The sequence below is a fragment of the Macrotis lagotis genome, chromosome X (assembly GCF_037893015.1).
Source record: "Macrotis lagotis isolate mMagLag1 chromosome X, bilby.v1.9.chrom.fasta, whole genome shotgun sequence".
Classification (NCBI taxonomy): domain Eukaryota; kingdom Metazoa; phylum Chordata; class Mammalia; order Peramelemorphia; family Peramelidae; genus Macrotis; species Macrotis lagotis.
The window spans coordinates 681,673,005-681,686,937 of record NC_133666.1 but is presented as its reverse complement, the minus strand read 5'-3'; the positions used below and the strand labels follow the sequence as shown (position 1 = coordinate 681,686,937).

General features: G+C 43.2%; 1 protein-coding gene across 6 annotated transcripts in view; it reads left to right on the top strand.

The window, feature by feature from the left end:
• The window catches only part of CIT (citron rho-interacting serine/threonine kinase), a 116,481-nt gene that overhangs the window by 20,284 nt on the left and 82,264 nt on the right, over positions 1-13,933 (top strand). For 5 of the 6 annotated variants that reach the window (XM_074205977.1, XM_074205973.1, XM_074205972.1 and 2 more), the window contains exon 4: positions 2,803-2,986. The exons of the other annotated variant lie outside the window; for it this stretch is intronic. In XM_074205977.1, the coding sequence (XP_074062078.1) occupies positions 2,803-2,986 (184 nt within the window). The remainder of the gene's footprint in view (positions 1-2,802; positions 2,987-13,933) is intronic. 6 annotated transcript variants of the gene reach the window in all.

The window sequence follows — 13,933 nt, the reverse complement described above, 5'->3', positions numbered from 1 at the left end:
GAAAAGCCATGTTACCTGGTGCTTAGCAAGAGAGCAATTACTAAGTGTTTGAGACTGGACCTGAACTTAGGTCCTCCTGACTACAGGACTGGTGCTCTATCTACTGTGTCACCTTAGCTGCCCCTGCATTTTTTTTAGGTTTTTTTTTTTGCAAGGCAAACGGGGTTAAGTGGCTTGCCCAAGGCCACACACCTAGGTAATTATTAAGTGTCTGAGATCGGATTTGAACCCAGGTACTCCTGACTCCAGGGCTGGTGCTTTATCCACTACGCCACCTAGCTGCCCCCTGCATTTTTTTTAACTGCATCTTTACTATAAATTTCCTCTTTCCTGTTTGCCCCCTCTCTCCCTTTCCTTCTTCCTCCTGATGGGAAGGTAGAATTGGAAAGAAGAGAAAATAAATGTTAATTTGAAAAAAGCAAAGTAATTTAAAAGTTTAAATTTTAAAGAGTCAGTTGATATCATTGAAGAAAAATATTTCCAGAGACTGGTCAAGGACCTTGAGCTATGACACTTATGGATCCGTTGAAGGGACTGTGGACATTAAGGCAGGAGAAGAGAAGACTCTGGGTATGTGAGAATTTTGAAGGAATGGAAGGGTCTGTGCCTGAAGGAGGGATGTGATTGACCTTATTGGGGCCCAGGGGCCCAGATTCAGTGGGTAGAGGCTGCAAAAGGCCAGATGAGGTTTGAGATCAGGAGATGCTCCATTGGAGCTGTCTGGAAGTAGAACTGGATTATCTACAGAGATGGTGGGTTCCCCTCCATGGAGGTCTTCAGAATGACTGGATGACTGACCATCAGTGGGATCTGTTCCCTCTCTTCGATGTGTACTTTGGACAGCAAGGCCACGGGTCTCTGCCTCTGGCTCTCAGCTCCTGGGGCGCCCTGGACCTCAGATCATCTCACTGCGGTCCTCAGTTCTTTCTTTCACCTGGTTCCCCTCTGCCTGGCCTTGTCCTCTGCATTTCTCTGACCCTGTGTGTCGCTAAATTCCTTTTGTAAGAGGAAGAGCTTAGAGGGTTTATTTGGTATCTGCTGCTTCCTCTTGTTCTTACCTTGAAGATTTACTGAGTCATTTACTGAGCTTGCCTACATGAAGCTGGCTTATAGTACTAGAATTGTTTTTTCAGTAATGAATTTCTAACCTGTAATTTTACTAAAGGTGAATCTTTCCCTGGGTGAAAACTCTCCACTTAGGAGTGGGATTCTTTTTATCTCTGGAAGAGAACAGCTTAAATTAGGAAAAAGGAAGATAGAACTCGGTGGGAACGATACAATTAATAAAATAACTAGCTGTTTATGCCTATAGATTTGTTTTACTCTCTCTAAAACAAACACTACACAGGGACCATTTTCCAAGGCTCCTCCCTCCTGGTGGGTGGTTAACACTGAAAAGGACTTGTCTCAGGAAATCTTCCTGGGGCCCACTGGCATATTCTCATCTCCTTTTACCCTTTCCCTCTTATTTCCTCCTGCTTTCACAGTGTGTTTGGGAGAGCCAGGTTGGATTTTTGTTTTGGAAAGGATGTTGCTGGCTGTGTAGGATCAGGAGGAGGGGAGCCGGCATAAGAATGTTCCTTTCCAGTTTGGCAATCTGAGAAAAAGTCACTCCTGCCTCTAAAAACAAGTCGCTTTTCACAGCCAGAAGTAAAGATTTCAGTTCTCCGGAGGAAACTTGGAGTCTTCCGTCATCTTCCGGGCTTGCCTCTTCTCGCTCCCCTCCTTGCCGGCCCGAGCCCCCCGCGGGCGGGCGCCCGCCTCCCTCCCCGCTCCGGCGGCCGCTGCTCCCCGGCCCCCGGAGCCCAAGGGGTTAAGGGAGCCGGGCCGGGAGCGGCCTCGCCTTGGCCGTGACTCATTCTGCTGCTGTCAGTCCGCGAAGCCTGAGCATCTGCCATGGATGCGGGCAGGTAGGGGAGCCGGAGCATGCCCGGAGTGGGGAGCGGGGAGCCTGCAGTGCGGGCCGGCCCGGCCGCCCCCGGCCTCCGCGGCCCGCCCCAGCCATGCTCCGTGAGCCGGGGCCCGGCCCGGGAGCTGGCCCCGCGGCCCGAAGCGGAGGAGATGTAGCGGCCGAGAGGTAGGGCTGAGCTGCGGGGCCGCTTCCCGGGGAGAACTTCATTCATCTCGCTGCAGTGGCCTGGGGGTGGGGTGGGGGGCGGAGGCCGGGACAGGAGCCGGGAGCTGGCACCCAGTTCCGAGGGTCTCCCGCGAGCCGGACTGCAGTGCTGTCCCGTGAAGAGTTGGCAGCCCCCGGGACCCAGGGGGAGCCCCGCGCCCCTTCCCTCGGGCTCCGCCACCTAGGAAGATTTACTGCCTGCGGCTCTTGACAACAGCCCGGTTTTCGGGGGCCACAGCCAGAACGGATGCCCCGGACACGGGAGGACTAGGTTTGGACCGTCCCCGCTGCCGGGGGCAGGACCAGAGCAGACGTCCCAGTGGGGGGCTCGGCCCGGGGGGCTTCCTAGCAGATTCTAGAGAGATGGGGCACAAGTGGCTTGCCTGGGTTAGCTCAGGAGAGCCTGTGCCTTGGGCCTCTGGAGGGGCCTCACCTGGCTCAGCCGAGGATTCGGTGGGACTCGTGGAAGATGGGCTGCAGAGTGGTAGCCATGTTGGCACAGAAGAGGTTAAGCTCTTGTTGCTGTAATCCTGGCGGAGAGCGGTGGTGGCAGCGGCTGCTTGTGCGAGTGAGATGAAAGGCAGGAGCTGCAGTGCCAGGGAGAGCGCAGCAGGAGCAGGACCCCGTGCCATCAAAGAGTGGCACTGCATGAGACTGATTTTTTTTCCTTTTTTGTTTTTCATCAGCTCCTCCCCCCTTCGTTCCCACCCTCAAGTCTGATGATGACACCTCTAATTTTGATGAACCGGAGAGGAATTCGCGGGCTTTACCTTTTCCTGGCCAGTTGAACCCCGGAGGTTTCTCTGGTGAAGATCTGCCTTTTGTGGGGTTTTCATTCAGCAAAGCACTTGGGATCCTTGGTAGAGCAGAGTAAGTGGAGATTGTCATTCATGGGAACTGGATAGACGGAAAAAATCAGGTCTGAGGGACTGCGAGTCAAGGGGGGGTGGGGGGGCGTCTGTGAACTAGCATGTCGTCTGCAGGAAGGGGGCTGCCGGATCTCCCTCGCTTTGCCTCCCTGGATTGCATGTTGAATATTTTTATGTAATTGTATTTCAGAGGTCGATACCTGGTCCCCCAATGAATGTTAGAATATTGTGTTGTGGTTACTCTGAGTTAGTTTCTAGACTCTGCTTTTCACCAGGGAAGAGCTGACCAGCCTGGGTTTTTTACTGGCAGGGAGTGCGGAGCCCTTAGAGGAGCAGAGAGCTCCTTTTCCATGGGAGCTGGGGGTGGTGGCTGCCTCTGCTCTGCTCTGCTCTGCTGGAGAGCCCTAGGAAGCCGGCATCATCAAGCCCACTTGTTACTGTTAGAGACAAGATTTGGAGAGGGAGGACCACTCCACTAGAGATGTAAGGGGTCTGACCAAGGTTCCAAGGACACGAACCCCACCATTCTCTAGGTCACCAATTCAGGGAGCGAGCTTCCCTCAACGGGCAATCTTCTCTGGGGTCTGGCAGAAGCCTGCGTAAAAGAGAGCCACCGAAAGGCAATGTGAACAATCATAGATTCACAGAAAATTGGGCATCTCTGCATTTCAGGGAAAAAAAACCAAGGCGAGAAAAATGGAAGTATAGCTGTCATGGTAGAACCCCCTTGACCTGGTAGGTCCTTATCTGTGGCTGGAAGAGCTAATGAGCAATGCATTAATGCGCTGCCCTCATCTCCAGCATCAGAGGATTGATCAGAAATGCAGGGGCTTCAGCTGATCTGGTAGCTGAGCAGAGCAATTCGATTCCTTTTGATATATGGACAGCTTGCTTTTTGAACCACCGCTTAATTCTCAGCAAGGATTTTTACATGGCTACTGTTAGTGTTACTACATAGACTTCCTGGGTCTCTCACTTCTTGGTATTAGGATAGCTTTTGGTAATTAGGTGTTGCCCGATGGTGAAGTGAACCAAATTTGGTTTTCTCCTGATAGCTTTCAACCTCTCTTTGCTCTGAATTAGGAATGTAAGTAGTCTAGATATTAATCAAAAGGGATTTGGGAATTGTTTCTAAATGGTTTCTTCCTTAACGCTATTTTGATGGTGTTCCTGAGAAGATTTTTAGCCTGATATAAAAATGAGGCATTAGACCCCAAAATAAGAGCAATAACAATGCTTGAAGTTGAAAAAGAAGATGTTTTTATTATTGAACTCTTGGTTTAAAATTTATGTTGAAAAAATTGACATTCTGACTTTGCTAGCTGTGTTGGTTCTGCACAGTTTTCTATAAAACTAAAATGTAGGTAGGTTGACTGTGTAGTAGGTCTGGATTGAAATGTACTGAGAGGGTATGTAGAAGCTCTGTACTAGAACAGAAGAGGAGGACAGAGCAAAGGCAAAATGGGAAAAGATGTATGATATGGGGGGGTGGTGAAGCCTCAATATGTATGCATTGAGGATTATAGATCAGAATTTATACTTTGAAAGAGCTGTGTTTAAAATTAGGATCTGGAAAATAAAGATTAATAAGAATATTGTTAGGCATTCTAGAACATCATGGAAGATACAAATCAATGTAATTTTAAGGTAGATTGGGAGAATTGTGTGAAATTTCAAGTGTGATAATTGATTCAGCTGCATGGGACCAAATACTTATTTTTAGGAAAGAATGCCCTTTTTTAATTTATTATGAGGTTTTACAAAATCTGATGGGTACCTCCATAGAGTAGCCTATACTCAAACTAAAAAAATCCTTGCAGGGATCATTGACAGAAAAGGGTGCCATACCAAAAGAAATGGAGGTTTTTTCCCCAGTGTTAGGAAAGACTTAGACACTTAAGAAATCCATGTTTTGATTTGATGATGCTCCTTTCTTGGCTGGTTTTTTAACTGGATATGGTATTTGAAGATATAGTCATAAGTCTTATGGTAGTTAGAAGGATCTATGGCTTTCTTGAGCCTTAATATGCCTCTGCAGATACCCTAGAAGAACGAATTCTATTTAGTTTCTCATTTTCTGATATCTATAATTCTTAACAGGAAGGTAGAATTGAAATATTTTTTTCCTTTATGTGTCTCTAAACAAGAAAAAAATTCAATTTTGTTGGGGATGTTTGAAATAGGACAGTTTTATTACATGCAGAATTTCTTCTAATATTACACTGGAGCCTTCCTTGAGTGTGTTTCTTTAGGGTCCATGTCACAGGATCATCTTTGTTTGGCAAACCATCTTCTAACTTGTTCTTGTCTAAAAAGAGGTTCAGGTGCATAAGCCAGATAGTAAATTCCACACTTTAGAGAAGATTGTTAAAAGTGAGATACCAGTCAAGTTCATTGGCTAGTTATTTAATGACTAACACACTATTTTGAAACAAGGTTAAAAAATTCAGATCTGAAGAGTTAATTTAATTTTTGGAAAAGGATTTCTTTATCACCAGCAACCCTGTCTTGCTTTTTTCAAGTTTTCTTTTTCTCTCTCCTATTTTCAACATCACAGGTTTTTATTTACAAGAATTGATTACCTTTGTTGTTACTCATTTCTTCACACCGCTGAGGAAATTACCCATGCTTCTGTGATGTTCTGAGTAAATTGACCCCCGAATATATTAATAGTTAATTGAATGAAATATTCTGAGATGATGCTGAATGAATAATAAACTCTCATGGAGAATTTTGACTAAGATTGAATGATTTTAATAGTTTGTTTCACTTGTCTTGACAGGATCATAATAGTGATGTTGGCATATATACTCAATCAAGAATCCCTTTTTCAAATAGTTGAGACTTTCTATCTCCATATCTGACTCTTATCAATATTTTTTGTTTTCTCTGCTTAGACTTTTGCATAAAAAAGTAGTAACAGTAGCTGATGTTTAGATGGTGCTTGATGTACATGATCATATGTTTTCCTTAAAATAGTCCTGTGAGATAGGGGCAAATATTACATTCCCATCTTACAGATGAGAAAGCTGAGGTTTCCAGAGCTTGTGAGTTATCAAGCATTCATGAAGTGCTTACCAAGTGCCAGATAGTATGCTAAGCACTATATAAAGAACCAGAGAAAGGCAAAAGCCCAGCACAGCCTTCAAGAAGACCAAGAGCTAGGTGAGGGATGATGATGGCTCAAGGCTACCTGATTGGTTGATGTCACAAGTGGGTTTGGAACCAGGTCTTCTGGACTCTAGGTGTAGCATACTAGGTGGACTAACTAGGAAGAAGGTCCCTGAAGCTTGAATTAGAATGAATACAAGTGATGGGGACAACTATGATTAGATCAGAAAGGTTTCCATTTTTGGGTAGGCACATAGAGCAGAAACTAGAAATGAGACCTTGAACTAAGTCTCGAAGGAAACAAAGGATTCCTAGGGGTTGAGGTTTGTGTGTGTGTGTGTGTGTGTGTGTGTGTGTGTGTGTGTGTGGAGGTGTGGGGTGGTTCCAGTTATGGGAGAAGACCTCAAGAAGAGAGAAAGAGTCTGTTGTGGGGGAGCAACCCAAAGAAGGCCTGACATTTGGCTGGATGAAAGGGAGCATGAAATGACTATGGAGAATAAGTTTGGGAAGGTCATTTGGGGCTGAATAGAGATGTTTGTATTTGATTCTAGACTTAATTTGGAGCTCTTGACATTTATGGAATGGGGCATAGCATGGTTAGGCCTGTGTTTTAGGAGAATCGCTCTGACAGCTGTGTGGCAGGTAGGTTGCAGAGGGGAGAAACTTCAAGCAAGGAGACAAATTAAGTTGAGTAGCTCAGGCAAGAGGTTTTGAGAGACTGAATTAGGGTGGTGACCAGGTGAGAAGACACCAGGGAATGGATGTGAGAAGGGTTGTGAAAGTAGAATTGATAGGATTCAGTTACTTAATGCACATGTTGGATAAGAAAGAGTGAATTGAAGATGATGCTGAGATTGCAAAACTGGGGGACTGGAGGGTGGTTGTCCCCTTCTGGAGGGGAGTGGGCTTGGAGGGAAAGAGAAATTTCTCTTTTAGAGATGTTGGGTTTGGGGAGCTTAGAGGGCATCAGTTTTGAAATTCCCAGTAAGCATGGATGATGTAGCTTGGGAGAACGACTAGGACTGGATCAATCATCTGGAAATCATTGCCTACAGATGATAGATAATTGAACCATTTTTGCTGGTGAGAGTTTGTAGCTCCATATTTTAATAGTCACTATCATTTGATTTCTGTTTAGGCTTTTGCATATAAAGAATAATAACTTGTATTTATATAGTGGTCTAAAGAAAATGGAGTCACAGAACCCAGAGGAGAGAGATTATACAAAAGGGAGCCAGTGGTTAACTGGATCAACTGCTTCAGAGATCAAGGATGAGGATTAAAAAAGAAAGATCATTAGATTTAACAATTAAGAGATAGTAATTCTGGAGAGAGTAGTTCAGTCCCTTGCTATCTAATTCAGCATTCTTTCCACATGTCAACAAAATACCTTTTCTTATATCTAGATGAGAAAAAGGCGGGCCTGGGATCATCCCCTGGCTGAATGACATGCTAAAACTGTTCTTAACTTACTGTATGTGCTCACCATGAAGCATGTCCAAAGAAATGAGTTTCTTTTCTATTTGTCTGACTCATGAACACTATGAAAATAATGCTTTATATGAAATTTTCAGGAGTTTGGAAACCTGGAAGAGGAATGGAAGGTTTAGGTGTTTTACAGAATTAGTGTTTTTGGCAAGATATTCTTTGAATTCTGGTAGGGGTACTTGAGAGTTTCTTCTCCTCTTGCTTCAGACTTGCTTGGTTCAGGTTCTGGTGGAACTACATGTTTAAATGTTGGTGCCAAGGAATCCTCCTTTACTTGGGACTGATGACAATTGTGTCTAATGAACTAAGGAGGACTCCCATTTACACAGCCTTTCACTCTTATACCTGGAAGTTTCCCCCACAGTCCAGTGAGATAGACTGTACAAATAATGGGATCAAGGATCTGGGATCAGCAGATTCCTTGGAGATGATCCAGTCCAAACCCTCTGTTTTTTGGATGAGTTCCCTCATGGTGCTCTAGTGCCCAGGTCACTTGCTTAGTGTCCTATAGGTTATAAGGAGCAGAGCTAGGATTGGAACAAAGGTCTTTTTAGTCCTCGAGTTTTCAGAAGCTGCTTCATTGCCAGTGAGTTGGTAAGTGGGAGAGCAGGCACTGAGTGAATGAGACTTGATTCTTTTCTCCTTGGAACATTCCAGAGCAGGTTTGCTGTTCCTAGTAGGTAGTCCACTCAAACCAGTGTGGATTTCAGGGAGCTGAATAGATCTTTTGTGCTCATCTAAGAGAGATTAATGGAACCCAATCCCTGCCCTGAAGCAGTTTATAGTCTAGTACTGGAACATCAAGTACACTCACAGAAGAAAATAAATATAAACCTAATAATGATGAGAACGAGGATGATAGCAGTGCGCATTCATACCAAGCTTTCAGATTTTAGCATTATCTCACTGGATTCTCCCCTAAATCCTAGGAAGTCTCTTCCCTAGGCATTAGACAGATGAGAAAACTGAAGCATGGGATTGCCCAGAACTGATCCCTAGCAGGATTTGAACTCAAGTTCTCTTTTCCTTCAAGTACTAGAATGTGGTATAGTTAGAATGTGGTATAGAATAGGACTGTAGATGTTCAGCACATTCCCAAGTGTGAGGAATAATCGGAGTGGAGAAGAGTTCATCCTGACAGACTTCCTGGAGGACATGAGTGGTGGCTGCAGATTGATACAGCAGAGAACGGGAGAGATTTTAAATGGGAAGAATAATTAGACCTACCAGTGGGATAGGAAATGGCAGGTCACGTGAGATAACCTCAAGCACATTTTCTTGTATCAGTGGAGGAACCATGGTGGGAAATGGTGAAAGATGCGGCTGGGCTGGAGAGGACAAGAGTTGGAGGGTCTGGACTCTTTCTGAAGACTCAGCTTTTGATACTGCACAGGTAGAAACCTGAGATCTTTCTCTTCCTCTCTCTTTTTGATTCACCCCTCTCTGCCTCATTTCTCCTCCAGGGGTCCTTTTTCTTGCCTTTGTATACTTTTTTCTTTCAGGCTTCTCCTACTTGCATGGTGGCAGCTCTCTTCTCTTTACTGATGACTCTAATCTGCCTCTATTCAAATCTATTTTTGTATTTTTAGCTGCCTCTCAGTCATCTATGACTGGGACATTGTGCTATTTTTTTTCAGACTTTAATGGTAGCACTAAGCTTTCCCATTGATGACCTACTTCCCTTTCACTGTTATTTTGAAGTCTTGGGGGAAATCTTGTTTTCCTTTTTTGCCATAACTAAACAGCACAGAGGATATGTTCCATTCTTCCAGTTCATTGGTAAAAATCTCATTTTAGTGGTTACTACAAAGTCAGCAAGTCAAGTCAATGAGCATTATTAATCCCCTACTATGAGTCATGTGCTGTGCTTGTTGGGCCCCCCTCTTGGGGAACTCAAAGTCTAGTCAGGAAGACAACCTGTGAAAACTGTTGAATAAACTAAATCCAGAATAAGTCGGAGATAATCAATAGAGGGAAGGTACTTGTACTAAAGGTGAATTGGGAGAAGCTTCTTGTATGCAGAAAGTGGGATTTTACCTGGGATCTGATGCTAGGAGGCAGAGACAAAGAGCAAGAGTCTTCCAGGTGTGGTGATCCACCAATGCCCAGAGCAGGAAGATAGAGAATTTTGTTCGAGGATGAATAACAAGGTCAGTATGCCTGGATTAGATTGTATGTGGTGAGGTGAAAGATGAGGGAAGACTGGCCAGGTTATAAAGGGCTTTAAAAGTCGCATAGGATTTTATATTTGATCCGGGAGAAAATGGGGAGGGGGATGTGATCAAACCTGTGCTTTAGTAAGATTGGTTTGATAGCTTGGTGGAAGATAAATTGGTATATGGAGAGTCTTGAGGCATGGAGACCAGCCAGAGGAGAGCAGGGTGAATTGGACAGAGCTCATGAAGGTAGAGATGACAGAACTTGGCAGCATATGGGATCTAGGAGGCAGAAAAGCCTAACAAAACAAGAAGCCCCAAATCTCCAACTAAGCTCATCTTACTTGTTCCTTTTACTTCTTTCTCCATTCACTACCTTGAGCTGCCTCATTTCTGGTTTAACCATTTCATTCCTCCCAAAGATACCTTATGGAAATAAACTCTAAATCATCTCCCCTGGATAATTTTGGAACTCTTAAAGCCAGTCAATCTACAAGGTCCTTTATGTTCTTTGTACCAGTTGTTAGAGAGAAAAATTCAAATGTGAGACAAACTCTGCCCTCAAGGAGCTTCTATTCTGTTTTACTGAATTTACAGTCTGAAGTCATGATAGAAAGCTGACAATGAAACATCTCATGTGTCCTGGCAAACTGACATGTGCTTGTCCGTGTCCTGATATCAAGTATCCATCAGATTGAAGCATTAGTGGAGTGTTATCAGGAAAAGTGAAACAGTTGAAATCTTCCTTTAAATTGGAAGAAGGAAGAGGAGATATTTCTATATGGTAGCAAATGCTTTCTGATCAGGGAGGGCAATTACCAAATCATTGAAAAGTAATAGTAATAGTAAAATGTAATAGTTATATAAATTCAAGTTAGCTAATTCAGAAATGATAATTGTTGTTGCTTTGCTTTTTTGTTGGCAGTATGTTTATGGAATTTGAAATGACATCAATATATATGTTGCTATTCCTGAAGTAGATATTTCCTAAAATTAATGCAAAAGGGACTGTGCTAATAATTCTTGTATGCTAGTTAGTGTTGATTGTGAGGCTTTCAGTGTAAGTGTTTGTCAGCCCTTCAGATCGGGCTTGTGAACCAGGGCTAATTTGCATGGCTGTCTTGGATTCCTTAAGAAGGCCAGAATTGACATAGTACTATATGTTCCTGAATTCCAGGCCAGGTTGGCATCCCTCCTTCCCCTAAGTGTATTTTCATCCCTTCCTTCTGTTTCACTTGTCTCTTTTCTATTCTTTTTGGAATACAGATTTTGAACGAACGGGCTGAGACTGGGACTTATTCTTTGGACAGTTCCTGCTCTGTACTTGCTTTAAATAGTCTGATTGATATTGAGGGTTTACCAACCATTAGGTGCTGTACATAAAGCCTCCTTCTCATGGTGTTCAGGTTTTAATTGAATTTACTGACATTATAGCAGCATCTGGCTACTTTAGGGAGTCAAGTTCCTTCTGCCTTTCCCCCTTGGCTTTCTCTTGCTGCACCTCAGAGGCGTAGCTTCTTGTCTTCTATTCCTGCTATTCCAGTTTGGAATGTACACTCCATTTGAGGAAGATGGTAGACTCACAAAAACCTCACTTCTGGTTTCGACTCTTAAGGGAACTCAACAGAATCAGAACCAGTAGCTTCCATAATGATCTAACTGCCCTCCTGTGGAGAGGGTAGGGATGGATGACAGGAAGGGGGCATTTCAGAGTCTTTAGGGGAATGCAGTCAGAACTTGCATGCACCTTCCTGTAGACCCTGGTTGTGGGAAGTCGGGGTGCGTTGATTGACATCTTAACTGTTTGCCCAACTGGCACTCCTCCTTTCTTGGTAGGAAGCAATCTCCCTAGCCTGGAGGGTGGGGGTGGGGGGTGGAGAAGGGACACCCCTTGCTTTCAGCAACTTCAATTCCACTTCCTCTAGGTCAAGGTCATCCTAGGTGCAAAAGTGCTTGGCACATTCCTGGTGCAAACACAATCTAACTGGCAGTCGTGGGCACTGGTGAAGATGCAGAGGGGGAATTATATGAGTAGCTAAACTCTGATTAATGTGTATCTTTTCTGAATAAATGATTTGGACCAAATATTAATCACTCTAGAATGAAGTGGCAATGCAAATGAAGCCTGCTTTAATGCTTTTCAATTTAAAGTCAGATACTCCCTTAAACCTTTTCGGAAAGCAGAATTTGGTATTTCCAAATACCTGTGATGGACATTGTTTATTTTTAAATGGGCTTTTAGAGCTGGTTCATAAATCCCAGAATGTTATATCTTAAAAGCCAACGTATTTTTGGAAACAGAATGCTGATGAGTTTTTTGCACCATATTACAGATTGCAGTTGCATGTATTTTTAGAGTCTGTGGGATACAATTAAGGTAGAGCCTTTGGCATATTTAATTTTGATTCCCTGGTTTTATTCTTAAATAGCCATTCTTGGTCTTCTCAGTGCTTCCAACTATGGTATTATTTTGAAAGTTTTTTTCTCAGTCATAGGGTTTTCTCCCTATGGGAATAAGCCAATGCCTTGATTAAGGTAATTTTCTTAAGCATTATTAGACTAGTGATAAGAGTGAATAGTGTTTGTGTGTGTGTGTGTGTGTGTGTGTGTGCATGCGCATGTGCGTGCACTCACTTTTAGTATTGAAGTATGCTCTGATAAAAAGCGTTTTTTAAAATGGTTTATTAAAGAATTTTGTGAGATACTCTATATATTTTTATTTATAGGTACTTGATTGAAAAGGCTTCATTTGATCATATTTTTATTTAAGTATCAGAGTTCACTTAGAAATGTTTTGGGGTCATTTTTTTACTTTTACATTATCTGCGCTGCAACAATGCTAATCCCCCTGTTTTCTATATGATGCACATGATAGAAAGTGTATGCACTTAATAGGTAGGAATTTTTATTTAAGAGTAAATTTTTTTTCTAGAAAATAGGAATTGGAAAAAAAAATCAAATTGGCTTCATGTCTGAAGAGACGGTGCTACTGTGTGTGGGTGTCTGGCTGCTTGCATAGGGCTGCTCAAAGCTCATTTCTCTCCATGGGGATAACTGGCTGCATACCAAAGATGTGGCCAGGAGGAGTAGGCAAGCAATGTGGGGGCAGGCTGCATGTTCTTTTATTAGCATCCTCATTGTACTTCTGAATCTCACCCAGTACTGAGCACTGATGAGGTTTTTGCCATTGAACTCTGATCCTGGACTGTTAACTCTTTCACTGTCCCCTTGAGCCACTCAGGACTCCAGGCCACAGTTGTTTGGTTTTTGTTTTATTCTGTTTTAGCTCAGATGTGGCATAAGGTTTCCATGAAATGGTAATCTTCAGAAAAAAACTAGATTTTCTTGACTCTGTGTGATGACCTACAACATATTGTCATGATTCTCTATTCATGACTTTTTCTTTGCTTTTTTCTTATTTTAGTTTAATTTTTTCAAAGAACATGAATCCATTTTCTCTCCCTTTTGCCTCTTTCTCCTCACCCCTATGCTACTGAAAAATAAAAAAAAAAAGCAAAACCCTTATGACAAATATGCATAGGTAAACAAAAAAAGTTTCCTCAATGGCCATGTCAAAAAAAAAAAAAACAACTCCCAAAAAACATGTCTGAAATCCCAAACTGAGTCCATCAGCTCTCTGCCAGGAGGTGGGTAGCATGCAGGGGTGTGTTAGTGAATATTTAACATTTAACAGAAACAGCATGTTTACACTTTAAACTTAAATCTGCATCATTAACATTTTCTTTATCACTTTCTTAAGTCTGATCTCCAAGTTCTGAGGTAAATGCTTCCACCTGCAATTTAACAATTGACTCTTGGGAGCTAATTCAAGCTGGTTCCCACCTAGGTCTGGCAGACTGGAATTGTGGGTGCTCTTTATGCTAATCCATGATGTTTATCTTTATAGTGTTGGTACACCAGTCATTCTCCTGACCTGCTTACTGGACACATCCATTCTTTCAGTTCTTTCTGGGTTTCTTTGAAAATATCCCCTTCAAAAAAGCATAATCCCATCCCATTCCACCGACATCCTAATTTGTTCACCTTTTCCTAGTAGATGAGCACTGGGGGTGACTTTAATTTGTTTCCTGGAGGGCCCCTTTTGTAAGCCTCCTCCTTCAACAAGTAGGCCTTAGCCTCACTAGGCCCTGCGGTTGGGCCTTGTCTTAGGGGTTTCTCCTTCAGGGGCCACC